The sequence below is a fragment of the Canis aureus genome, chromosome 17 (genome assembly GCF_053574225.1).
Source record: "Canis aureus isolate CA01 chromosome 17, VMU_Caureus_v.1.0, whole genome shotgun sequence".
Taxonomy (NCBI): domain Eukaryota; kingdom Metazoa; phylum Chordata; class Mammalia; order Carnivora; family Canidae; genus Canis; species Canis aureus.
The window spans coordinates 11,873,202-11,898,849 of NC_135627.1; the positions used below are offsets into that span (position 1 = coordinate 11,873,202).

At 36.4% G+C, this 25,648-nt stretch overlaps 1 protein-coding gene across 1 annotated transcript in view; it reads right to left on the reverse strand.

Annotated features, from left to right (window-relative positions):
- The window catches only part of TM9SF2 (transmembrane 9 superfamily member 2), a 63,208-nt gene that overhangs the window by 28,339 nt on the left and 9,221 nt on the right, over positions 1-25,648 (reverse strand). Inside the window, exons 2-9 of the mRNA XM_077855090.1 lie at positions 21,533-21,600; positions 19,358-19,451; positions 13,550-13,677; positions 9,512-9,641; positions 8,337-8,461; positions 5,887-5,998; positions 4,351-4,430; positions 3,497-3,605 (exon numbers count right to left, since the gene is read on the reverse strand). Of these exons, the coding sequence (XP_077711216.1) occupies positions 3,497-3,605; positions 4,351-4,430; positions 5,887-5,998; positions 8,337-8,461; positions 9,512-9,641; positions 13,550-13,677; positions 19,358-19,451; positions 21,533-21,600 (846 nt within the window). The remainder of the gene's footprint in view (positions 1-3,496; positions 3,606-4,350; positions 4,431-5,886; positions 5,999-8,336; positions 8,462-9,511; positions 9,642-13,549; positions 13,678-19,357; positions 19,452-21,532; positions 21,601-25,648) is intronic.

The window sequence follows — 25,648 nt, forward strand, 5'->3', positions numbered from 1 at the left end:
TCTACCTTATTTTTTAAGCAGTTGGCCACTCACTTTATCCAATACTATATATCAAATTTGTTTTTTCTTTGCTGATATACTTTTGTTAATCTCCAAATTTAGACTATTATTAAAAACAGAAAATATTTATTTGGTATCTTTTTGTTCACCCATCTTTTTAAATATCTCGTTAGTATTGGTTTTTATTTATTTATTTTCTGCTAAAGTACTTCTATAGAAATTTCTTCAGGTCTGATTGATTAATGGACTCAATGATTCACTGCTAACTGCTAAAGTTTACTTCTATAGACATTCCTTCGATAATGGTCTGTGGTCCACTATTTCAGTTTATCTGAAAAAGGTATTCTTGAAAGATACCTTCTTGGGACACCTGGGTGGCTCCGTGGTTGAGCTTCTGCCTTTGGCTCAGGTCGTGATCCTGGAGTCCTGGGAATGAGTCCCACATCAGGCTCCCTGTGGGGACCCTGCTTCTCCCTCTGCCTATGTCTCTGACTCACTCTCTGTGTCTCTCATGAATAAATAAATAAAATCTTTTTTTTTAAAAAAAGGAAAGATACCTTCTCTGGGTACATGATTCCATGTAAACAGTTAATTTCTCTCACTGATATAAGACGTTTTGTCTCTGAGCTTCCATTTCCAATTTAGTTGTTTTTCTTTTGCAGATGTTCAAGTTTTTTCCCCCTCTCTGGCTGATTCTAAGATCTTTTTTCTCTGGTGTTCTGTTTTTGTCATGGTTGATCTAGATGTGGATTTCTTTTCACTTCTTCTGCTTAGGGACACATCATGTTCCTTTTACCTAAATATTTGTTATTTTTTCATATTTAGGACTTCAGGGGGAGTTCTAACGTGTTATTTTATTGTAAATTTTTGTGAATTTCTAACAGGTCCTTTTTTTTTAGACTTCTTTTGCAGAAACAGGAGCGGAAAGGAGCAGAGGGAGAGGGAGAGAATCCCAAGAGGACTCCTCACTGAACACAGAGCCTAATGTGGGGCACAATCCATAACCTTGAAATCATAACCTGAGCCAAAATCAAGAGTCAGACACTCAACCAACTGCGCCACCTAGGCGTCCCTAGATCATATTTATTGATCTTAAATTGAGGGAATCCTACAAACCTAAATTTGGGAGACTTTGCCTCAAGGGATTTCTACTTAATTCTGACAAGAATCAGAAGGCACTTACTAATCTAGAATCATTTTGCTCCCCTTCAAGAATTCATGCTTAATACAGGAGAAGACTGAGGTTCAGCTCTCCCATTACTGACCCAAGGTTTAGTCTCCCAATGGTTAGAAACTTTACATAAGCATTGACTCAAAGGAGAACTCCAACCTACCTCTTGTGCTTGCATTGCTTCCTGCTCTGGTCTCAGCTCACTTTTGTGGGGGGTAGAATGGAGTTGGGAGGTAGTCCTTGGATACCTTTTTACCTATCCTGAACCCAGCAATGCATCAACAAAGCTTGTACATCAAGGAATGACTCATTCATTCATTCAACAAATATTTACTGAGTACCACCTATAAGCACAGCACTGTTCAAAATATCAGAGATACTACAGTGAGTGTAACAGAAGAATCCATCTAGAGTACAAGTTCTCACTGGGAAGGCAGACAATAAAACAAGCAAGTAAAATATAGAGTACATTAAATAGTGGTAAGTACTGTAGAGAATACTTAGATATGGATGTGTGGGGGCCAGGGAGGTGAATTTTAATGAGATGGTCAGGAAAATCTTACTGGGAAGATCCTATTTTAGTAAAGACTAATCTAAATATCCGAGGGAGTAAATAACATCTGAGGTAGAGAGAAAAGCAAGTGTAAAGGCCTCAGGTTTGAGAACATGCCTGATGTTTCTAAGGAATAGCAAGGAGGCCAGTGTGGCTGTGGCAGAGCTTCAGGGGCACTGTAGGGCCTATGAACCATTGTAAAACTCTGGCTTTCACTGTGAGTAAAATGAGAAGCCACTGGAGGAGGGCTGTGATCAGGAATAAAATGATCTGAATTATGCTGCAACAGACTCTGACCACTACAGTAAGGGAGGAAAAGGGAATGGGAGCAAGAATGGAAGCAGGGTTGCCATGCCCTGTATCCATGGCACCTCTGCACAAATTAAAAAAATATATATATATATTAGCTCAGCAATCATTTGAAATTGCCAACTATGAAGAATATTTTGAAAAAAAATTTTTTTTAAAGATTTTATTTATTCATGAGAGACAGAGACAGACAGAGGCAGAGACACAGGCAGAGGGAGAGGGAGAGAAGCAGGCTCCATGCAGGGAGCCTGACGTGGGACTCAATTCCGGGTCTCCAGGATCACACCCCAGGCTGAGGTGGCGCCAAACCACTGGGCCACCGGAGCTGCCTTTGAAATTATTATTATTATTATTTTTTAAAAATTTTGTTTATTTATTCGTGAGAACGCAGAGAGAGAAGCAAGCTCCATGCAGGGAGCCCGATGTGGGACTTGATCCCAGGACTCCAGGATTATGCCCTGAGCAGAAGGCAGACGCTCCACTGAGCCACCCAGGCATCCCCCTTGAAATTATTTTAATTAAATAATCAATAAAAGTAACAGAAAAGAAACTGTAGCACAGAAATGCTAAAAATCTTAGTAACATTAATATGTTCTTTTTCTAATTAGGACAGAAAGTTATGGGGAAAAGGCTAAGAAGTCAGGGAAAAGAAAGCAATAAAATCTGGGTTTTTTGTATTCATTACAAGTCACTATGTTTTTTGTGGAAATTTCATCAAAGAGCTGCTATACAATGAAAAAGTATAGGAAGTAAAATATGCAACTTAAGGTGTTTTGAGAATAAATGAAGTTGGGACATTAAATAACTTTGAACATACCAAAATGCTGAAATGATAAACTTCAGTTAAAATTAATTTTAAAAAATTAAACACACAAATAAAACCTGCTTGGGAGTTAATTCCACTCAGCCCTGCTGTTTCATAAGCTGGGTGCATGCTGTGAATGGCCAATCTGAGAGCTGAAAACAGGGGACAGACCTGGAGCTGTGCACCTACACCCACCCCACACAATCCACTAACACAGATGGGGCTGTGAAGAGTGCAGCTCTGAATACTGGATTGCCTAAGTTTCTAGAGAATACCAATTCTTAAGGATCATTTCTTTTTTTTTTTTTTTTTTTTTTTTTTTTAAATTTTTTTTAAACTTTTATTTATTTATGATAGGCACACAGTGAGAGAGAGAGGCAGAGACACAGGCAGAGGGAGAAGCAGGCTCCATGCACCGGGAGCCCGACGTGGGATTCGATCCCGGGTCTCCAGGATCATGCCCTGGGCCAAAGGCAGGCGCCAAACCGCTGCGCCACCCAGGGATCCCCTTAAGGATCATTTCTTATTTGAAAAGGTGAATTCAGGATAACTTTTGAGAAGAAAGATTCTGTCTAAAGCCATTTTTTCAACTTTTTCCAAAGAATAAAATAAAGACTATCCTTAACAGACCAAAGAACAGTTCAAATGTTTCCCTCACCGTGGAATCCATCTGATTATATCTGGCAATATCTTTATGCAGTGTCCGTAGCATAATCATAGCCACCATTCCAGACAAGAAGAGGACAATGACCAGGGAATTCATGATGCTGTAGAAATAAGCATGTCAGGATTAATCTGTAGCTTAATTTTCTTTTTAAAATATTTATCCAGTAACATTAAAACAGTACTGATCAAAATCAAAATTTGACCTGAAATCCAACAGATTCAAAGAACTGTGTCCTTCTAGTGGATACATAACTTTATATACTTATCATAACAATCTTATAATCCTTTGAGAACTAGAATTTTTTTGTCTGTGGTCAACATTATTAAATAAGTACTATGCCCAAATAAATGCAATACAAGCTGCCAGGATCAACAAAGATCTGTGTCCTCAAAAAATTTATGACAAATCTACTCAGTAAGTTAATGAGTGTCAAAAGGCAGTCAACAAAGTAGGAAAAGGAGAGTGATGGCACTATAAACAACTATCCAGATAAAAATTTTGAGTCATGCTTTGAAGAGAGAATAATAATAAATAGTCCTAACATGAGCAGTGGCTTCTTCCATTTCAAGTAAAGTGGTCAAATGTTCTGTTTCATTCATTCTCCTCTAATCCTCAGGGATAGACTTGTGAGGCAGGTATTTCTAGATAAAGAAACAGACTCTGAATAACTCGGTGACCTGGCCTGACTCACAAACAGTGACTTAAAGCCAGGATTGAGCACATGTATCTATCCAACTCAAAAGCCCAGACTTCTGGAGAACTAGAGAGGATTAAAGAATAAAGAAGATATTCAAAGGGACAAAACATAAGCACAGACCTAAAGTGGATTAACTCTGTACTCTTACCTAAACCACTGAATGTGGGTATGAGGCATAGATTCCAGAATATAGTCCCATCTAGATGCCCATCTGATGTTTTTATCTTCCTACAAAGATCAAAGAAAACATAACTCTTCAAATAAGCATTTGCTGACAAAGTATATTAAGAATTTAAACATTTCCACAGACCTTCCATTCAGTTAACAAATGTTATTTCTCATTATCATAACTTGGATTAGTCATGAGTTTCAGACTTTAGCTCTAACTCAAGTCAGGAAAATCAAAATGAGATTCGGTAGCAAATAAAAAATAATAAGAGTTCCTATAAGTACCTAGTTACCTGCATTTTTTTTGAAGTCTTGCTTTAAATTTTAACTAGGGGATCCCTGGTGGCGCAGCGGTTTAGCGCCTGCCTTTGGCCCAGGGCGCGATCCTGGAGACCCAGGATCGAATCCCATGTCAGGTTCCCAGTGCATGGAGCCTGCTTCTCCCTCTGCCTATGTCTCTGCCCCTCTCTCTCTCTCTCTCTGTGTGTGACATCATAAATAAAAAAAAAAGATTAAAAATAAATAAATAAATTTTAACTAGCAATAAATAAATAAATAAATAAATAAATAAATAAATAAATAAATAAATTTTAGCTAGCAAAAGTTTATTTTAGATATCAAAATTTAGAGCTGTACTTAATTTTTATTCTTTTTGATGTCACCTATGCTTATGAAACAATAGAGTCATAACTGAGCATCTGGCAGGTGTCACCCAGAATAAGCTCTTAATACCTAAAAAGAAATATATAGTGTTTATAGCACTAGGCTTGCAAAATTACACACTACATGAGGAGAATAAACGTTGTAACTATACTTGATTGCCAAGTTAGTTTATTAAAAATAGAAGTGGAGGGTGCCTGGGTGGCACAGTCTGTTAAGCATCTGACTCTTGCTTTGGGCTCAGGTTGTGATCTCAGGGTGGTGAGACTGAGCCCTGTGTTGGGCTCCACACTCAATGTGAAGTCTGCTTAAGACTCTCTCTCCCTCTACCTGCCCTACTCCTACTCTCAAATAAATAATCTTAAAAAAAAAAAGAAGTAGAATATTGCCTAAGATTCTCATAAAGTGAACTTTTACTTTCCTTCCAAGAAACTTATCCATAAATGAAAACACTCCCTTGAATTCCCCAAAAATCTATATAAATCATCTACTATCAACTCTCCATTAAAATTTATACTAATCCAGACTTCAAAATAGTGTCATTTTCCCAAATGCTTGTTACCTAAATCTTTGACATTTTCAGACTATTCTCTATGCCTCTTTACCTTTTGTCTTCTACGTATCTCTTATGACTTAACATTTAATCAAGTTTAATTCTCCAATTTACTATATTTCTCATTTAAATGGAGACTTAAGTTTTGAGTGTGATTATGTTGCCTAGTGCACTGACTATTCCATATCAGCTCATTAAAAGCTTATCTATGTGACAAGGTTAATCATTAATATTTTTAATTAGTTTAAGTAGTATGAATTTAAAATCAATTTCTGAGTTATTCCAGAGATAAAACAAACTCACCTGGAAGCTAACAGAATAAGTATAGGCAATTTTGATCTCCCCAGAAGCCTTGTTACTTATATCCATGGGGGGTCCAGAGCAGTCCGGTTTATCTATATGGGTATGTTTGAAGCTGTGGGAAAAAAACATTTTGGCAAGATGCTGATAAAGTATAGCTTTAAAAAAATGCGGTAAAGACTAGAAGTTCTGTACATATTTTACAGTGCTACCACAGTCAAAGGCAAAATTATTCATGCCACATTTAATATTACAAATATTTACTTCATATAAATAATGTACTTAGTTATAAATATGTGTAAGAAATTATTACTCAAAATTAGAGACAAACTTTTAAAAGCACTATACTTGAAAAGCATTTAACTATCTCAAAAAAAATGGGCAGCTGGGTCAATAAAGCGTCCAACTCTTGATTTTGGCTCAAGTCATGATGTCATGGTCTTAGGATCAAGCCCCACATCTGGCTCCCTGCTCAATGGGAAGTCTACTTTCCTTCTTCTCCCTCTGCCCCTCCTCCATCTTGCACACACTGGCGCTCTCTAAAATAAATAAATCCTCAAAAATAAATAAATAAATACCTTAAGAAATAAAAACAAACACTAAGGGAGTTTAAAGTAACTGCCATCTTATAATGGTATGCATTTTTTAAAGAGAGCACAGGTGAGACAGAGGGGCTATGAGAGAGAGGGAATCTTTTCTTTGCAATTTTGTTTATTTTATTTTGAAGATTTTATTTATGGGCCGCCTGGGTGGCTCAGTGGTTAAGCATTTGCCTTTGGCTCAGGGCGTAATCCTAGAGTCCTGGGATCGAGTTCCCATCCAGCTCCCTGCAGGAAGCCTACTCCCTCTGCCTGTGTCTCTGCCTCTCTCATGAATAAATAAATAAATCTTTAAATAATAATAATAAAAAAGCTATTTATTTATTTAGAGGGAGAGAGCACAAGTGGGGGAGGGGCTGAATGAGAGAGAGAGAGACAAGAGAGAGAGAAGCAGATTCCCTGCTGAGTGGGGAGCCTGACATGGGGCTCGATCCCAGGACCCTGGGATAATGACCTGAGCCAAAGGCAGATGCTCAACCAACTGAGCCACCCAGGCATCCCAAGATTTTATTTATCTTATTTTGAGAGAGATAGTGTGTGCACAGTGGGATGAGGGAGAAAGGGAGAGAGAGCCTCTCTAGCAGACTTGGCGCTGAGCACTGAGCCCCCCACAAAGCTGGATCCCACAACCCTGAGATCACAACTTGAACCTAAATCAAGAGTCCCAGGCTCAACCAACTGAACCACCCAGGCACCCCAGCAAGCATTTCTTTACCACCAGTGGCATGGGGGAAAAGGCTAATTAAATGAGGGGTGAGGGGAAGTCATGAAAAAACAAACAAAAAGGAATAATCAAAATAGGATCCCATGAATAACTGACAGGTACTTTCATACTAAAAATACTGACAACTTGAAGAGATGCCCTTTGAATGACCTGTCAGGCAATGGCATCTAACACTGCATGGAGATTTTAGAAATGATAGCACTCAGCTCATCTGAGGGAGTGCCTGGCTGGCTCAGTCAGAAGAGCATGCAACTCTTGATCTCAGGATTGTAAATTCAAGCCTCATGTTGGGTATAGAGATCACTTAAAAAATAAAACCTTAAAAATCAGCTCATTTGGGACTCTGATAAGAAGTCAAGTTGCAAATATTAGAGACAATGCTTTTCCACTATAAGAAGAAACACCGTCCCAATCAGTCACATTATTCACTTCAAGCTGATACAGTAAAACTGCCAAAACTTCTTGATTAAAAAACAAAACAAAAACGCACTTTGGCTTAACTACTTACCATAACAAGAAAAATAAATCTGCACAACCTATAACTCAATAGCAAATCACACTAAAGGGAGTTTTATTTTTTTATTTCTTTAAAGATTTTATTTCTTTACCTGAAAGGGGGTGGGGAAGCAGAAGAGCACAAGCATTGGAGAGGGAGAAGCAGGCTGCCCATCCAGCAGGGAACCCAATGCAGGGCTTGATCCCAGGACCCCTGAGATGATGACCTGAGCAATGGCAGACTGGGCCACCCAGGTGCTCCTAAAGGGAGTTTTAGTAAAATCAATCCTGAAATGCCAGATTATATGTTAGAATACTGATTAACTGGGCCCTAAATATTTATTCTTTGGGAACAACTTCACTTCCATTTACTTACTTTTCTATTTCTTTTCATTTTATTTTTTAAAGTAAGCTGTATGCCCAAAATGGGGCTTGAACTCATGAGCCTGAGATCAAGAGTTACATGTTTCACTGCCTGAGTCAGCCATGTGCCCCCTTTATTTTATTTTAAGTAACCTCTACACCTAATGTGAGGTTCAAACTCCCAACCTTGAGCTCAAGAGCCACATGATCTTCTGACTGAACCAGCCAAGCACCCCCACATTTGTTTACTTTTTACCTGTTTGTATAGTTACCTTTTTGGTTCAAGTTTGGCAGCCACTAATCTTGCTCCCATGGACCCAGTTTCAACAACATGATAGTATATTTTGATGTCAACATGGTTAAAGATGTAAAATGTATCTCTTTCATGGAATTCTGACTGTGGAACAGAACTTAAAGGTAGAAAACTGGCTATACAAGAGTCAAAACAAAACTTTAAAATGAGGCACAAGTAGGAATATTTGAGCTTAGACAGAGCTTTAATCCTTCCCATAAAAATGTTTCAGTTTTAAGCTTAACTCTCTATCAGCCAAAACTAACAGGCAGAGTACAAATTATGCTTCTTTAATATTTTAATTCTTACATGAAAGTAGGTACTTATTAAAAAAGAATACATCTAACATTTTCTATCTTTCCACTTATGACAAAACTAACAATAAATTTTAAAATGTTACATGTTATGAACATGCTAAATCTTCCACATTTCAACACTTTTCCTCCTTAGAAGTTTTATAACTTCAGACTAAACAAAAAACTTAAATTATGCAAGTGTTTCTGGTCAACTCTCCCAAAAGCATTAGCTAATGTAACCAGTTTCATGATCAAGCTCATGCTAACTTCTACTACCAGGTAATATTAATTAAGAGATTAAATCGGATTGACCTGATTACATAAAATTTAATATATATCCCCAATAATTTTAATACTTTATATGTTAACATCTTCACTTTACTATCCTTTTTAAATATAAAAGAATGGCAATAAACTATGCATTTAGTTTTTAAAACAGGTATAATATCAAACTTGTGCAATATAATATTTTATGGACTTAAATTTGTGATACAAATTTCATGGACTTAATATTGAGGTATTCCTGGCACTCCACTAATCTGCTTTTTAAAAAATATATACATTTATGAGTCTAAACTTTTAATAGAGTCAGAACATACAAAGTCCCAGCCCTTAGCACAGTGCCTACCATATAACAGACACTCTCAGTGAATACAGAACTAAATCTGAATTATTTTAGTTCTAAAATTAAATTTATACATTGTTAATCTGGTTTAAATTTAAGATCTAAGCAGTTGTATTTTAGAACATCTGAATTGTACTCATTCAATGAATATAACAAATTCTGTCCAGGTAAAGACAGAATCCTTCTATACCAAAAAACATTTTTAAAAAGTAGCAGAGTTTTTCATGAACTTACATTAATAACACAGGCATCTTTCGCATGGCCTTTATCTGTAATGTAACAGCCAATAGGAAATCCAGGATTACAGAACCTCTGACCATCTTCAACGTCATAACACCACGTTACAGGCATATTATCAACAATCCTATGCACAGAAATAAAAGTCAAGTTAGAAATCATCAAACATGATTAAGAAATACTGCCCAAGCTGTGTTACCACTTAACAAAATTTAAATGTCTATAAATGCCTTAAGATGTCAAAACTATAATAAAAGAATTTTATTAAGATATGGTATGTATCAGAAATAATAGCACTATTCCAATATTGGATACACTACAGTGAAGAAAAATACAGCTTCTTTGAAACTATAAGTGTATATAGGAAAGAGAGTTTTATAAATTAATTTGCCGACTTGCTAATTTAATAATAACATTATCTAGATAAATAAGTATAGTTTACCTTTAGCAGAATACTCAAAGCTCTAAATTAGGTGCAAAGCAATGTATTTAGTTCCTTGAGAACAATTTAATGGAACAGTATAGAAGCAAATGTCCTTTATTACTAAGTAATTCAATGTAAAGAAGAACATAACTGCAAAATGGGAAAAGAGTCAACTTAAGGGCCAGGTGAAAAAGTGAAAATTATAGTATTATCTATTAAAGCCAAGTAAATCCAACTTGTGTCTGAAAGAAATGCTGCTATAAAACTAGAGAAACAAAGTTGAAAAGTTCTATAGTGGGAAAAAGCTTTAAAAAGGGGGGATAGGGATGTCTGGGTGGCTTAGCAGTTGAGTGTCACCCTTTGGCTCAGGGCATGATCCGGGAGACCCAGGATCGAGTCCCACATCAGGCTCCCTGCATGCAGCCTGCTTCTCCCTCTGCCTGTGTCTCTGCCTCTCTCTCTCTCTCTCTCTCTGTCTCTCATGAATAAATAAATAAAATCTTTTTTAAAAAAAAGAAAATACACCTTTAAATAAGTAAATAAATAAATAAACAAACAAACACACTTAAAAGGGGGATAAAAATAAATAAGTAAAGAATAAGGTTCTGTAGCACTAACTACATTAAAGTCCGAGCATGTGGTCCCCTATCCCAAGAGCACACTGCAGGATACAAATCTAAAAAAATTACTAAAAATATACTAGCTATATTACAGTCATAAGATGACACTCCAGGGCATGTTTTATTTGTTAATTAATGTATGCCTTAGGAAGTAAAAATATGATTCTATATGTATCCAAGGTGTACATTAATGACCTAATAAAACATGTCTTGTCACATTTAAATGCTATTTAATAGTACCCAATATACCAAATTTTAGAATCACCTACTATTAAGTTCATTATTATTATAATCAGCAGGCTAGTAGTTTTCATGAAAAAGGCTTATAAAATATTAGAAGCATAAAAGCAATGCTATATAAAATAAATAATTCAGGTATTTTGGAGGCTTAAACAATCAGTTAATTGCTTTAATTTTTAGGTAGAGAATTAAGTCCATTCAATGAATATATACTGGCAATATATTGATTATAACATCTTTATGCTATCATAGCCAAAAAAATACTACATAAAAATTATAGTGCTAGTTACAAAATGAAAAATTAAGGAGCAATTTAGGCTTTTTAAAAGCAAGCATCTTAAGCACCATTTATATATCTTGACACAATAACCTTTTCTGGTAATAGCATTAAAAAAAACCAAATACTTGGAAATAAATCTAAGAAAATTTAAAGAATATAATTTTCAATTACTGCCTTGCTAATAAGTTAGGGAGGGAGTAGTAGCTATTTGAATTTATAACACCAAAAATACTTAAAATTTTATTTTCATTCTGATACAGTGAAAAAGGACTCAAACAGATAAAGACTGAATAACCAGCATCTTCAAGTTTTTTTTTTAATTTTTAATATTTTTGTAAAGATTTTATTTTATTTATTTATTCATAGAGACACAGAGAGAGAGAAGGAGAGAGAGAGCCAGGCAGAGGGAGAAGCAGGCTCCACGCAGGGAGCCCGACATGGGACTCGATCCTAGGTCTCCAGGATCACACCCCTCTGGTTGCAGGCGGCGCCAAACCACTGCGCCACTGGGGCTGCCCAGCATCTTCAAGTTTTTAGACAGACTATAGTTTAAGTTTACAATTGACATACCCATCACAAATTATTGAATCAATTTCACTATCAAATGCTTTCTAACTTTACAAACTATTTTAAATTATTTATTCTTGTTATTATATACATTTGGGCATCAAAGTAGTACCTATATTAATTGTGTCATAAATTAGTTAAAAATATTTCTAGGGAACGCCTGGGTGGCTCAGTGGTTGAGCGTCTGCCTTTGGCTCAGGGCATGATCCTGGAGACCCGGGATCAAGTCCCGCATCGGGCTCCCTGCATGGAGCCTGCTTCTCCCTCTGCCTCTGTCTTTGCCTCTCTGTCTCTCTCATGAATAAATAAATAAAATCTTAAAAAATATAAATATATTTCTAAGTACTTTACTCTGAGGAGGCTACCGAAGAAGAGGTGCTTCTATTACCTTTAGGAGCAAGCCTCTAAGCAGTAGCATTCTAAGAACAGACAGTAGAAGAAACAGCTAAAAAATCACCTATAGACTTGAAGAGCCATTCTTTCATTTTGTCAACAAACGAGTAGCTATTAGAGTAAATAGGGGTGGATGAAGCTAACATAAAACTGTAAGAACTGAGCCTCAGATATTATTTTGAAGGCTGTTAAAGAACAATTTGAAGCAAAGAGAAAGTACCAAGGGAAATTTCAATTATTTATGAATAAGCAAACGTATTCAAGTTATACTGATTTAGCAATTAGCTAATCTTCTCACAGTAGCTTAGAAGAAAAAAGCTCTTGGCTTACTAGAAACAAAGAAATGAGGAAATTTCAAGTTTGTGTTTGCACTGAAGGCCACACGAGGAGGAAGCTCACACAAATGTAATGGGCAAGTTTCCTCCTCATTCTAGGGGTGTTCTGCTATGAACACCTCTGAAACTTATTCCTATATGGTTTAGGACACTGAACCAGATTCTACTCATCTGGCCAATCAGAATTTCTCCCCAGTTACAGACTAGTTCACGGATGGGTAAATGACCCAAGGCTGCCCCTTCTGAGGACTTTTTTGTTCCATGTATATGGAAGGGAGGAGCAATAGAATGACAGGCTCCAATCACAGGATCTGGGCATGTCAAACTGAAATCAATGGTTCCTAACCTCCTGTGGTTTGGGCAATGAGACAGTTTGAGATACTGATAAACATTCAAGAGAAGTACATGAAGACAGTCTTTCTGTTCAGTATCTCCACTTTTCAGAAGATGTAAAACATGTAAATTAAGACCCTACATAGAATAGAGGCATTTGTCAGCAAAATTACCTGGAAGAATAACAATAGTTATACTTGAAAAGCTGGCTCTTTAGACCCCTTTTTAAATATTCAACATTCGAATTCTGTATAGTGAATCAATACTACCTTTATTTTTTATGTCAATACTACTTTAGAAGCAAAAATAAAATAGGTTTAAATGCTTTCTGATTTACAACGCAAACTGGTAAAGATCTAGTTAATGTAACACCACATGTATAAAATAAAAAACAGATTACTCAAAATACAAGTGTTGTATTTGAAGTAGATGCTATTTATTAAACATTACACAAAATTTAAGTTTGTTTTCCCACCATCTTTTTCATGGCCTCCACATATAAAATAACAGTATTTTTCTAGATGATTGATGTAGGTCCTTTTCCCAAAGTATAAAAATGCTCTTGTCAACCACATATGAAAAAGAGAACTTTTAGTCTATGTGACAAAAGAAGTACCAGATATTACTGTAATCTATGCAGTTAAAAGATGATACTGTAAGCCATCAACTTTAGTAATCCTTGGCAAGTCAAAGTCATACCTCATGCTATTACTAGCAACAAAAAAAGAAAATCAATTGATTTGCTATATTTTATACAGTTAATGAAGTAACTTATATATTCATGAAACAGAGGTGTCATCTAGAAAAGGAAAATACCAAAAGTCCAAAATCTCCATGTCTTACCAGTGATGTTGATAATTCAGTAACATGCTTTTTTTCAAGAATTCTAACTTTTGTTTGTCTTCAGCTTTCTCTGTATGATATGTTTTTGTACAGACAAGCTTGCAGGTTTCCTCCTTATTAAATGTAAACTGTATTAAAATAAAATGAAAAGCAAATTAAAAATTATCTAGGTCCTTCACACCTATCCCATGAGGAAAAATACTAGTCTCGTTAAATTACTTAAGTGCATTAGTAATGATAATATATATATTTAAATTTCTCATTGCTCAATCACATTTAAATTTTAATCTTACTGTTTCTCTAAAAATTTAAATCAATTTTTCTTTTGATAAGTAATAGTTTTTATTTTTATATATATTTTTTATAATTTCAATCTACCCACCTTTTATATGTAACTGAATCCTAGAAGGGGAAAAAGACTACATGTAGAACAAAATGAAACATTAGTCTTTCTATAGTAATGTCCTCTGATGTTTTAGAAATTGTGGAGTAGAAGGCTTTCTAGTAATAAGCAGACAAGTTTTCAGTCCACAGATGCCTCCTATGTGTCAGGTAAGAGAGATGCAGCAGTGAGTAACAGACTGTGATGATACAAGAAGTCAGATTTGGATGTCTAAAAATCAGGGTAAACATAATTTTTTTACTCACCTTTGAAAAGATTATCAATTTTCAGGATCTTATTTAATAATAAAATTGATACAAAAAATAAGGCTTAAACAAAAATTGGTAATTTAAATGTTAAAATTTCGGAGTCTCCAAAATTTCCTCCAATTTCGGAGTCTAGGACTTATTTCATATGTGTAAAAATAATGATATTCGTAACATGTAAGTTTACTTTATTAGGATCCATTTATGGCTTCATTTAAAAAATATATTTCCTAGTTTAAGATTATAATTTACTAAAATAACTCTATATCGCTCATAATTTTTTTTTTAAAGATTTTATTTTTTAATTCTTATTTATTTATGATAGTCACAGAGAGAGAGAGAGAGAGAGGCAGAGACATAGGCAGAGGGAGAAGCAGGCTCCATGCACCAGGAGCCCGACGTGGGACTCGATCCTGGGTCTCCAGGATCGCGCCCTGGGCCAAAGGCAGGCGCCAAACCGCTGCGCCACCCAGGGATCCCTATATCGCTCATAATTATATACCATTCAATACATTCGAACTTCATTACACATGATTAAAAAAAATTTGCCTATGTTTCACTTTTAAGTAGTCCATTGTTTTGTATATTATTAAAACACTTAAACCAGCTTCTGTGCATTAGCTGACAAATGAATGCTTCAGGTGTGGCCCACTGCTGCCACCTGTCAGCCAAGAGTTTAGTTTTGGCCTCATTGCTATTTACATTCTGTAAATGTAGCAATGTTTGTACAATTATTTAACATTCTTAACCTTAATGAAAAGTATAGATACTAAGGAATCAGAGGGATAGGTCTCAAATTTAAATTGAGCAGAGATAGACATTACTAGTTATACCAAAACTGGCAAATCAATCCAATGCATACTGGATTTAGGCAAGTCAGCTGTGTGTTCAACTGTGAAAGTAGTAAAACTAGAGAAGATATTTAATCATAATAAACATTTATTAACTCATGTAATCTCCAGCAAAGGTAGTCTCCTTTGCTGAATCCTCATCTTCCTAACCTAGTAACACTGATGCCTCAAGGCTCAATCCTTAGAATCCTTCTCTTCATTATCTATCTACTCTCCCTTGGGGAGCTCAACAATTCCTGGCTTTAAATACCATTTATTAACTGATGATGATTCTCAAATGTGTATGTGTAGGCTAAACCTCTCCTCCAAATTCCAGACAGATATATTCAAGTGTTACTCCACATCTCTTAGACACCTAATTTCCCATTCCTCCCAAACCTGACCTTCCCAGAGACTGTCCCATTCTAGAAAACAGAAAGTACACACTCTATATCCCATCCCTCAGCAAATTCGCAAATTCTGTTGTGCTGGCCCCATCTTCAAAATATAACCAGTTCTGTGATTCTGACCACTTCACAAAACCTACCCATCTACCCCATGGTCTGAACTACTATCATCTCATACATATCCCAGTGATTTTGAGTGCCTAACTGGTTGCCAGTCTTCTCTCCTTGCTCTTCCATGGTCCATCCTCAACAGAGCAGCCCTAGCTAGTGATAGTATTAAAATCTAAGCCTACTCAAAATCCTTCTGTGCTAATTATCTTGTTCAGATATACAGACCAAAGTCTTTACAGTGGCCTATGAGTCACTATGTGATCCCAACGCTTCTTTGCCCCCATTTCCTGCTATTCTCTATCTTGCTCACTTGCTCAAGTCACACCAACATTTTTCTGTACCTTGAGCACACCCAGACAAGCTGACATCTTAGGACAGTTGTATTTGCTTTCTTCACAGAGAACATTCTCCCAGATATTCACATGGCTCATTCCTTTACTCGCTTCAGGTCTTTTGGTCAAATGTCACAGCAAGACTTTTGCTGGCCCATTTAAAAGTACCAATTCTCCATTCACCTTCCCTGATTTATTTTTGATAGTTTTTCCATCAGCAACTGGCATACTATATATTTTAGTAATTCATTTTGTTTCCTTCTCCTCATCAGAATGTAAGATCCATGAGGGTAAAGATCTTTGTCTCTGTCTCTGGTCACTGCTGCATGCCACACCTACCACAATGCCTGGCACAAACATGTTAACTGAGTAAATGAATGAGTATGACTGGTTATATTTGGGATGAGATTCTATGACCCTGAGAAATGTGGCTCCAGCTTCACATCACACACATAATCTTGAATTGTTGTTTTCCTGACCTCAATAGAAGTCCTAAATAAAAGACAGCAAAGTAGATTTGAGGTTTGGTTTGGTTTCTGGTTGTTAATATTTTTACTGCAGATCTAAAATAAGGCCAAATTCTGTCAAAATAAGGGACAAAGAATACTGATCATATTGAAAAATATGGGTCAATACATTTATGGTTGGCTTGGACAAAAATCTAATCTCCCATATTTCTGTTTACCCATGCTCTGGTCTTAAGAAATGCCTGCTCTGTCTCTTTAAGCTTGGGACTTAAAGATTTTGTTTTAGCACAAACCTTGATCCTAAAAATTTCTAGGAAATTCACAGAAAATGAGAGATGTACGCACATCTTTCTCCATTTTGAAGTACTCCTGTTCTCCTATATTACCTCAACTCCTGGTTCAAATTTAAATCTGCAAGTCACGAGGCCTAAAAAGAAACACAGCTGTCTTTCCCTGTAAATAAATATACCCTGGATGGAAGCCTACTATGGAAGTAATTTGCCTTTAAATTCTACTCCAAAGGGACAATCTTCTCCAGGGGTTTGAATATTTTGCTGGCCTTCCCTGTTTATCTACAATCTGATACAGGCTGTTTACTGCAAGAAATTCCTGCTGTCCCTCGAGTTCACGGAAGATGTTACTGATGCTCTTCTCTTCCATCATTTCTCAAGGCAAAGGTATCACTAAACAAACAATGGGGCTGAGATACCATAGGAATATCTATAGTTGATTATATAATTTAATAAATTTGCCTGAAAATCACCCTCTGCTATGAAAGCAATGCAATAACTTCCATAGTATTCTTTCAAACTATCACACCAGGGAGTGATAAACAATTAAGATGATAGGTAATCAGGGGATCCCTGGGTGGCGCAGTGGTTTGGCGCCTGCCTTTGGCCCAGGGCGCGATCCTGGAGACCCGGGATTGAATCCCACATCGGGCTCCCGGTGCATGGAGCCTGCTTCTCCCTCTGCCTGTGTCTCTGCCTCTCTATCTCTCTCTCTGTGACTATCATAAATTAAAAAAAAAAAAAAGGTGATAGATAATTAATATGTTTGCCCTGCTCAGTAATACCCATGTCCATACACTTTGAGCTTCTTTTTCCCCCAGTAACTTCATCCCATATGCCTTCAAATCTGGCTTTGAAAAAATTTTAAATTACTGGCATCTTTAGGGTAGAAAATTTAAAACTGCAGTACTTAAGAGTACTCATGGTTGAGAACTGTAAACTTGTAAAATTATGTGGATTAAACTTGCACAGCTCTGTGTCTTTTTCCCAGCGCTTCACAAAAGAGCACAGTGCTAGAGGGAGTAAAATAGGTGTTGGGACTACTCTAGGTGTACGGATCTGCTGGACAGATGTTCAATGCAATGAAAGGGCCAAGGCAAATAGATGGCACTGCTAAGTGAGAAAGCAGAGAAGGCAGCTAACCATGGGGTCTAAGTCACAGAAGATAAGGATGAGACTCTAAGAGAGGGATCAGGCTGGGTTTGAATAAACCTTGGAAGTCAAGTTAAAGCGATTAAAATAAATGTGTTCATGCAGACAGATGCCCACAGTAGCAACGTAAAGGAAAAAGGCACAGTGCAGAATAATATGTTAAAACATAAATAAGTAAATCTTTTTTTTTTTTTTAAAGATTTTACTTATTTATTCATGAGAGACACACAGAGAGAGGCAGAGGGAGAAGCATGATGTAGTACTCGATCCCAGGACCCCAGGATCACGCCCTGAACCCAAGGCCGATGCTCAACCACTGAGCCACCTAGGTGTCCCCATAAATAAGTAAATCAGGGATCCCTGGGTGGCGCAGCGGTTTAGCGCCTGCCTTTGGCCCAGGGCACGATCCTGGAGAGCCGGGATCGAATCCCACGTCGGGCTCCCGGTGCATGGAGCCTGCCTGCTTCTCCCTCTGCCTGTGTCTCTGCCTCTCTGTCTCTCTCTGTGTGACTATCATAAATAAATAAAAATTAAAAAAAAAAAATAAGTAAATCAAATTTTATTTATATATGCTTATAAATGCATGGAAAATTTCAGGAAGGATTAAGAAAGAGGGTAATGTGAATCTAGGGGGAAGATAGGCTTTTTACTTTATATTATTCTGTACCATTTAGGCTTTTAAATGGCAATACATCGTTATTATAAACTAATTTTTCTAAAAGAGAGTGAGCATTATTCTTTGTGTAGCATGAGAGCAGATATAAAATGAACAGGGGACTGTGCAATGTGGAAAGAAAACAGGCTTAAGTGTTAACAGATTTAAAAGGCAGAACAATTCTGGGTGATGATGAAGGGAATATCTTATATTGTGCTTAGTTTGGTTTAACTGATGTCCTAAAAATGTACCAAGAACATTCCAAACATACTTTTAATGGTCAAAAGAGAAAGGTTAGCTTCCTCAAACCCAATGGGGGAGCCTAAGTAGTATTGTACTTGCTAAGAGACAATATGTCTAATATGGGGAGCCTTAAGGCCACTTTCATGACTGAAGGCTAGGCTTTTTGGTCCTTCTGTAAGGTAAGGCTGGGGGTCGGACTACTATCTTTTAGGCCACCACCTTATCATTTATAATATTGGTATCTGAATGTGCATTAAGACAAACTTATTCATGACATATTGTGAAGAGAGGGATCCTTCCAAGCTCTGAGTTTAAAAATTATTTCCAGAGATAAACAATAAATGAAATCCTCCTTAGCTATAAGAGTTATCTCAGGCTTTTCTGTAAGAAAAAGGAAAAGAAAAAGAAAAGAAAGAAAAAGAGGAATGAAAGAGCGAAAAGCAACTAGATGACTTCTATATAACACTGAACACAGGGCAGCCTGGGTGGCTCAGCGGTTTAGTGCTGCCTTCAGCCCAGGGCCTGATCCTGGAGTACTGGGATCAAGTCCCACGTTGGGCTCCCTGCATGGAGCCTGTTTCTCTCTCTGCCTGTGTCTCTGCCTCTCTCTCGGTGTGTCTCTCATGAATAAATAAATAAATCTTAAAAACAAAACAAAACACTGAATACAAACCTTATATGGTGAAGGTTCAATTCTTTCCCCGAATAATACCTGACCAAGATTTTCAGATGGGCGTTTTCCTTCTGATGCTTGGCAAAAATCAAACCTAAGGGGAAAGAGTATTTAAGCTTTTACATATGAAAGGAAACAATGAAATATCAAACTCCTAGCCAATGCAGAGGGTAGATTAAGTATAGACCATTCCAGTAGCTCTAGGAGATGAGTAAGAAACATAGTCACATTCCAAGTCCCACGTATATTTCCCCAAAACAAAAAACCAAACATCAGAAAACTACAGAATACTTTGATGTCTTACTATCATTTTGAAGATGTAAATTACAAAATTTTAAAAACTGACACATTTTATTTTCATTCATTTCAATGATAAAATTATTTACATCCTTATTCTTCAAGTGAATTTTGCTAACTTATCTCGTTTTGTTATAATTTCTAATTCAAAGCTTTACTTAATAATGACATCTCAGGTAGATGTGTCAAAGTTCCCTGGGTTTCTGTCTCATCTCAGTACACTGGCCAACACATCCCAAAATGGGAAGAAGCATGTGTGAGACAGATCCTAGAAAACAGGAAATTGTGGAGAAGCCGTTATCACTCAGCTGTAAGCTTCTCTATAATTCCCTTGTATTATCAACCAGATTTTAATAAAGTTTTCTTTAAACATTACAGTCAAACTTCAGCTTTGCTATAGAAAGTTAAAGGGTAGTTCTGTGTTCATTCTGGAATGATATGGGAGTACTTGAGGCACTAATTGCTACAGATTAGATTCCTAAGAGAAAGATGAATCTCAGGTAATAAAAAACGGGCTGTAAAAGTCCTCAAATGAAGGCTTTCTATGTGTTGGATGTAAGAGATCACTGTTATTCCCAGGAAAATCCACAAAGATTTAAGGAGATACATTTATTTAACAAAATAAAAGAAACAAAAACTAGAGCACTGAGATCTCTAATGGTTACGTAAATGACGGTCCATCCATTCATGAATGCCATACTCTCTTATATTCTCCATATTTAGGCATATGGATTCTTACAGGATAGTCTTACTTTTAAGTATAATGCTTTTCTCTACAATAAACACATTTTCTTTTAAAACTCTGAGATATCACAAAAATTTAGAAACTAACCAAAATTTAGCAACTATGCTTAATACTAAATATGGCATATAGTGGTCAAAAGAATAAAGTATATTTTTGTACCATTTTTTATAATATCAAAAAATGAAAATAATCAGATGTTCATAGAGAATTAGTGAAATAAATCATACATGACTCTATACAATCTTTACAAAAAAAAATAAACAGGACCTGGCTGGCTCAGTTGGTAGAACACGCAACTCTTAATCTCAGGGTCATGAGTTCAAGCCCCATACTGGGTAAGAGCTTACTTTAAAAAAAAACAACAAAAAAAAAAGAGGGTGCACCTGGGTGGTGCAGTCTATTAAGCATCCGACTTGAATTCAGTTCAGGTCATAGTCTCAGAATTGTGGGATCAAGTCCCAAAGCTCTGTGCTTAGCAAAGTCTGCTTGGAATTCTTTCTCCCTTTCCTGCTCCCACTCCCTCTGCCCCCCAACTCATGCTTTTACTCTCTCTTTCTCAAATAGATAACTCTTAAAGAAAAAAAAAGGAGAGAAGAAAGAAAGAAAAAACAGCTATGAAAAAGACTGAGGTAATGGTAGCTGTGTATTAACATGGAAAGATGCACACAACAGATTCAGTAAGAAAAAGAAGGTACAAAACTACTTTTGTTTAAAACAAAAATGCATAGATGTAGTTAGGTATATGAGAATATGCAGAGAAAAATGTGGAAGAGTAGAAAACAAAGCAACTGTTTCTGGGGATTATGTGGGACATGAGGATTTTGTTTAAAACTGTATGGAGTTTTTTATAATTAAAAAATTAAAAGAAAACACAATGGCTTTTTGTCCACTCAGATAAAAAAGGAAATCCATGGTTTTGGTTGGTGCTTCTACTGTATTGAAAAAGATCATGTTTCACATTTTAACCATATCTTAAACATAAAGAATACCCCTTAAGAAATGTTTTCAGATCCTGTACATTTTTAAAATACATATGAATTTACCCATAACTGTGGAGAAAATAAATTTCTAAAAGTACAAGATTCTGATGAGTCACTTACAATTTTATATAAAAACCAAGCTGAAAAACTTACGCCGTATATTCATAAGGAAGAACAGATTCCACTGAATCAAGCCTGTTCACAAATAGTTCTATTTCAGCCTGAAAATGAAGAAACAAAGAATTAGAATATAAACAAATGGAGATCAAAACTTAAGTCATGCTTAGAACCAAAAACTAATTTGACATGTTTGAAATGTAAAATTTTATGATAAACATTTCTCCTGTAAATCCATTCACTGAGTGGACTTATATGCAGTTAAATTACAACAAAATGTTTTCATAGTTTCAAATTTCTCCAATATTTTTTTAAAAATTTATATATTCATTTATGGGGGGAGGGGCAGAGGGGGAGAATCTTCAAGTAGACTTCCTGTTGAGTGCAGAGCCCCATGCAGGGCTCAATCCCACAACCTATGAGATCGTTACCTGAGCTGAAACCAAGAGTTGGAAGCTTAAGCAAATAGGCCACTCAGGAGCCTCTCTCTTTGGCTGTTTTCAAGATTTATTTATTTGTTACTTGAGAGAGAAAAGAAAAGAGGGGGAGAGAGAGAAGTATGAGGATTAAATGATTTAACATTTGTAAAGAATTTCAAACTGCCTAAAAACATAGGGAACACAACTTCAGTCTGGAGGTAGCATAATGCCAGACTGCTCAGGTCCTTCAAGTCCTAAATTTACTCTTAATAAATATGTGCTTTTGGTCAAGGAGTAATTTTGAATGTGAGGAATGTATAAGGTGATAATAAAATGGATAAGAATATAGAAACTGGTCCATAGTTGATACACAATAAGGAAAATGACTTTTTAAATATAAGTTCAATTTGCTGGGGATCCCTAGGTGTGGCTCAGGGTTTAGCGCCTGCCTTCAGCCCAGGACGTGATCCTGGAGTTCCGGGATCGAGTCCCACATCGGGCTCCTTGTATGGAGCCTGCTTCTCCCTCTGTTTCTCCCTCTGCCTCTCTCTCTCTGTGTCTCTCATGAATAAATAAATAAAATATTTAAAAATAAATAAATAAATTCAATTCAATTTGCCAAGATACAGTGTAAAACCCAATGCTCATCACATCACACGCCCTCCTTAATGCTGGTCATCCAGTTAAGGTAAATGATTAAATAAGCATAGCTACTCTTATTTCAGAGAAAAGAGACATTCCTGAATCTGAATATTTACCAGTATAAGGATAACCTTGACGGTTTCTCCCTGCTCCCATAAAAGGACACTAAGACAACAGCCTTCTGATCTACTACCTGTTTATACCTATTCGTTATTCTTTTCTTAGCTATTAGTCTAGGGGAGGGGAAGATAATAATTATCAAGCACAATTCTCATAATGACCTTATGAGCTAGGGATTACTTGCTCTACTTTAAGAATATAAATTTAAAACCTGGACTGCTAACTCAAAAAAAAGTGCGGAAACTCAAGTGCTAACTACCATCACTTAATTTCTGCTGCTCTCAATCCTCTACTTCTCTTCCTTCTGGTCTCTTCTGACACTTTTCCACATTTACTTTTACAAGGAAGTTAGTCCATCACAGATATCACCACTGAATTACGGACCTTTTTCTATTATTTGGTGAACTAATCAAAATACATCTTGGATATTCAGTTCATTCTGGTTATTTTTGTAGCACTTTCATTCTTCCTTTAAATTCTGAAAATCTAAAAATTTAAGAATTATCCTCTTACAACATGCAAAGAAATGTAAATTACAATAAATGATATCTTTAACAAGAACAGAGCAATTTATACCATATTTGTAAATATGCTACATTTATAACACTTATTTCATTTTATTTAAATTCTGGAGTTTAATTTGCCCTTTTCTTCTTTAAAAAAAAATTTATTTATTTAATTGAGAGAGAGAAAGAGCATAAGCAGGGGGAGCAGCAGAAGAAGACGGAGGGAGCCTCACATGGGGCTCTAACCTAGGACCCTGAGATCATGACCTGAGCCAAAGGCAGATGCCCAACCCAGGTGCCCCTATAATACTTCATTTTAAATAACAACTCTTATCTGAAACAAGGAAATTTCAATAATATTTTAAGAATGAGATCCTTGTAAGGGCTCCTGAGCAGCTCAGTTGGTTAAGCGTCTGACTCTTGGTTTCGGCTCAGGTCATGATCTCAGGGTTGTGAGACAGAGCCCTAGAATTAGGCTCTGTGCTTGGTATGGAGCCTGCTTGAGATTCTCTCTTCCTCTCCTTCTGTACTCCCCCCCCCCCTTTTAAACACTTTTTCTCTGTCTCAAAAATAAATAAAATTGCTATTAGGAATGAGATCCTTGTTATATGGCAGTAGAGAAAATGTTAAAAATTGGAAGGAGAAAGGAAAAGAGCCTGCTCATAAGCATGTGATTTCATGAAAGGCAAAATGCTACAGACTTGACCTTCATCTCTAAAAATATAAACACATACATGGATAAAACAATTTGGAAAAATATAATCAGCTGTTGGTTCTAGTGGTCTAAATGGATATATAGGTGATCATTATACTACTCTATCAACTTTTTTTTTAACTTTGAAAATAGTCAAAATTAAAAGTTGGAAAAATAAAAGGCTTTAAAGTTGACAGCAGACTTTAGTCTTTCTGCGAAGCAACAGAAGCCTAATTGAAGCAAGAAGAGAGAAAAATGAAAGAGTAAAATTTAGCGTGGAAAGTTGTTCTGGACTAGGAAAGATGACTTCAAAATAAGTATTAAAACAGGAGAAAACAATATGCAATGTACATGAAAACTGAAGTACATTCCCAAGAATAAAAAAAATCCTGCTGAACAACCATGAGAAAGTCATTCACTCAACACATTTATTTAATGGCCACAATACTAGACATTGTGAGTGATATAATAATACAAAGACAGAAACACTTGCCTTTGAAGAATTTCTAATCCAGATGAGAAGATAAGACATACATTCAAGAAAGTAAAAGAAAAAAATGACAAAGCTATTTATAAGTTCTTGGGATAGTTACTGAATCTCAAGGGATTTTATTTTTTTAAACATTTTAAATTTTATGGTCACTTTCTACTCTGCATATCTTTACTTCCCATCCAAAAGTTAAGTACATCTCCTTCTGGAAATTTGCCTTAAATAGAGACAGCCAACTACAAAATACCACTGACATGACTAGAAAGAGCTTTATTTTTTTTTAAGATTTTATTTATTTATTTATTCATGAGAGACAGAGAGAAAGAGAGAGAGACAGAGAGAAAGAGACACAGGCAGAGGGAGAAGCAGGCTCCATGCAGGGAGCACGATGTGGGACTCGATCCCAGGGTCTCCAGGATCAGGCCCTGGGCTGAAAGCGGCACTAAACTGCTGAGCCACCTGGGCTGCCCTAGAAAGAGCTTTAAAGGTTACTTACTTCATATTCCTGCTTTCTAAGTGTCCCAAACTGAGTTATTAAAAGCATGAAAAGTTGTGACAAAGGTATACTTTTTTTTTCCCTAAATATTGCTTATATTTATTTAAAAGGCAGAACATAATGCATCTGTAGGGATCCAGGTTCCACAGTTCTTAAAACACTAGCTGTAAATAGGCTCATCACCCTTAGGAGGTTACAGATAAATCATAAAACAAGACAGTAAATTTTAAAGCAAGACTTAGGGGGATCCTTGGGTGGCTCAGCAGTTTGGCACCTGCCTCCGGTCCAAGGCATGATCCTGGAGTCCCGGGATCGAGTCCCACATGGGCTCCCTGCATGGAGCCTGCTTCTCCCTCTACCTGTGTCTCTGCCCCTCCCCCTCTCTCGTGTGCGCATGCGCGCGCGCTCTCTCTCTCTCTCTCTCTCTGATGAATAAATAAATAAAATCTTTAAAAAAAAATAAAGACTAATTAAATCCCACCCTAAGAATTTTTTAATGGAAATAGTTTTATTTAATTTAGAGTGTTATGGTCTCTCTTCTAAATCCTTCTCTTCCCAAATGTACAATTTTCTTTTTCTGGTCCTAACCCACTCATTCTACATCTGATCCCAGCTCTGGTCACACCTGTACTTTATCACCTTAAGCCATGTGTGCCATGCCACAGGCCTGCATTGTTTTATTTCCTTTTCCTTCTTTTTGCTTTTATTCCACTTTACCTGCCACCACATTTGTCCCAACCCACATCTACAACTGATTTTCAAGTAATATTCAGAGAAGAAACGTG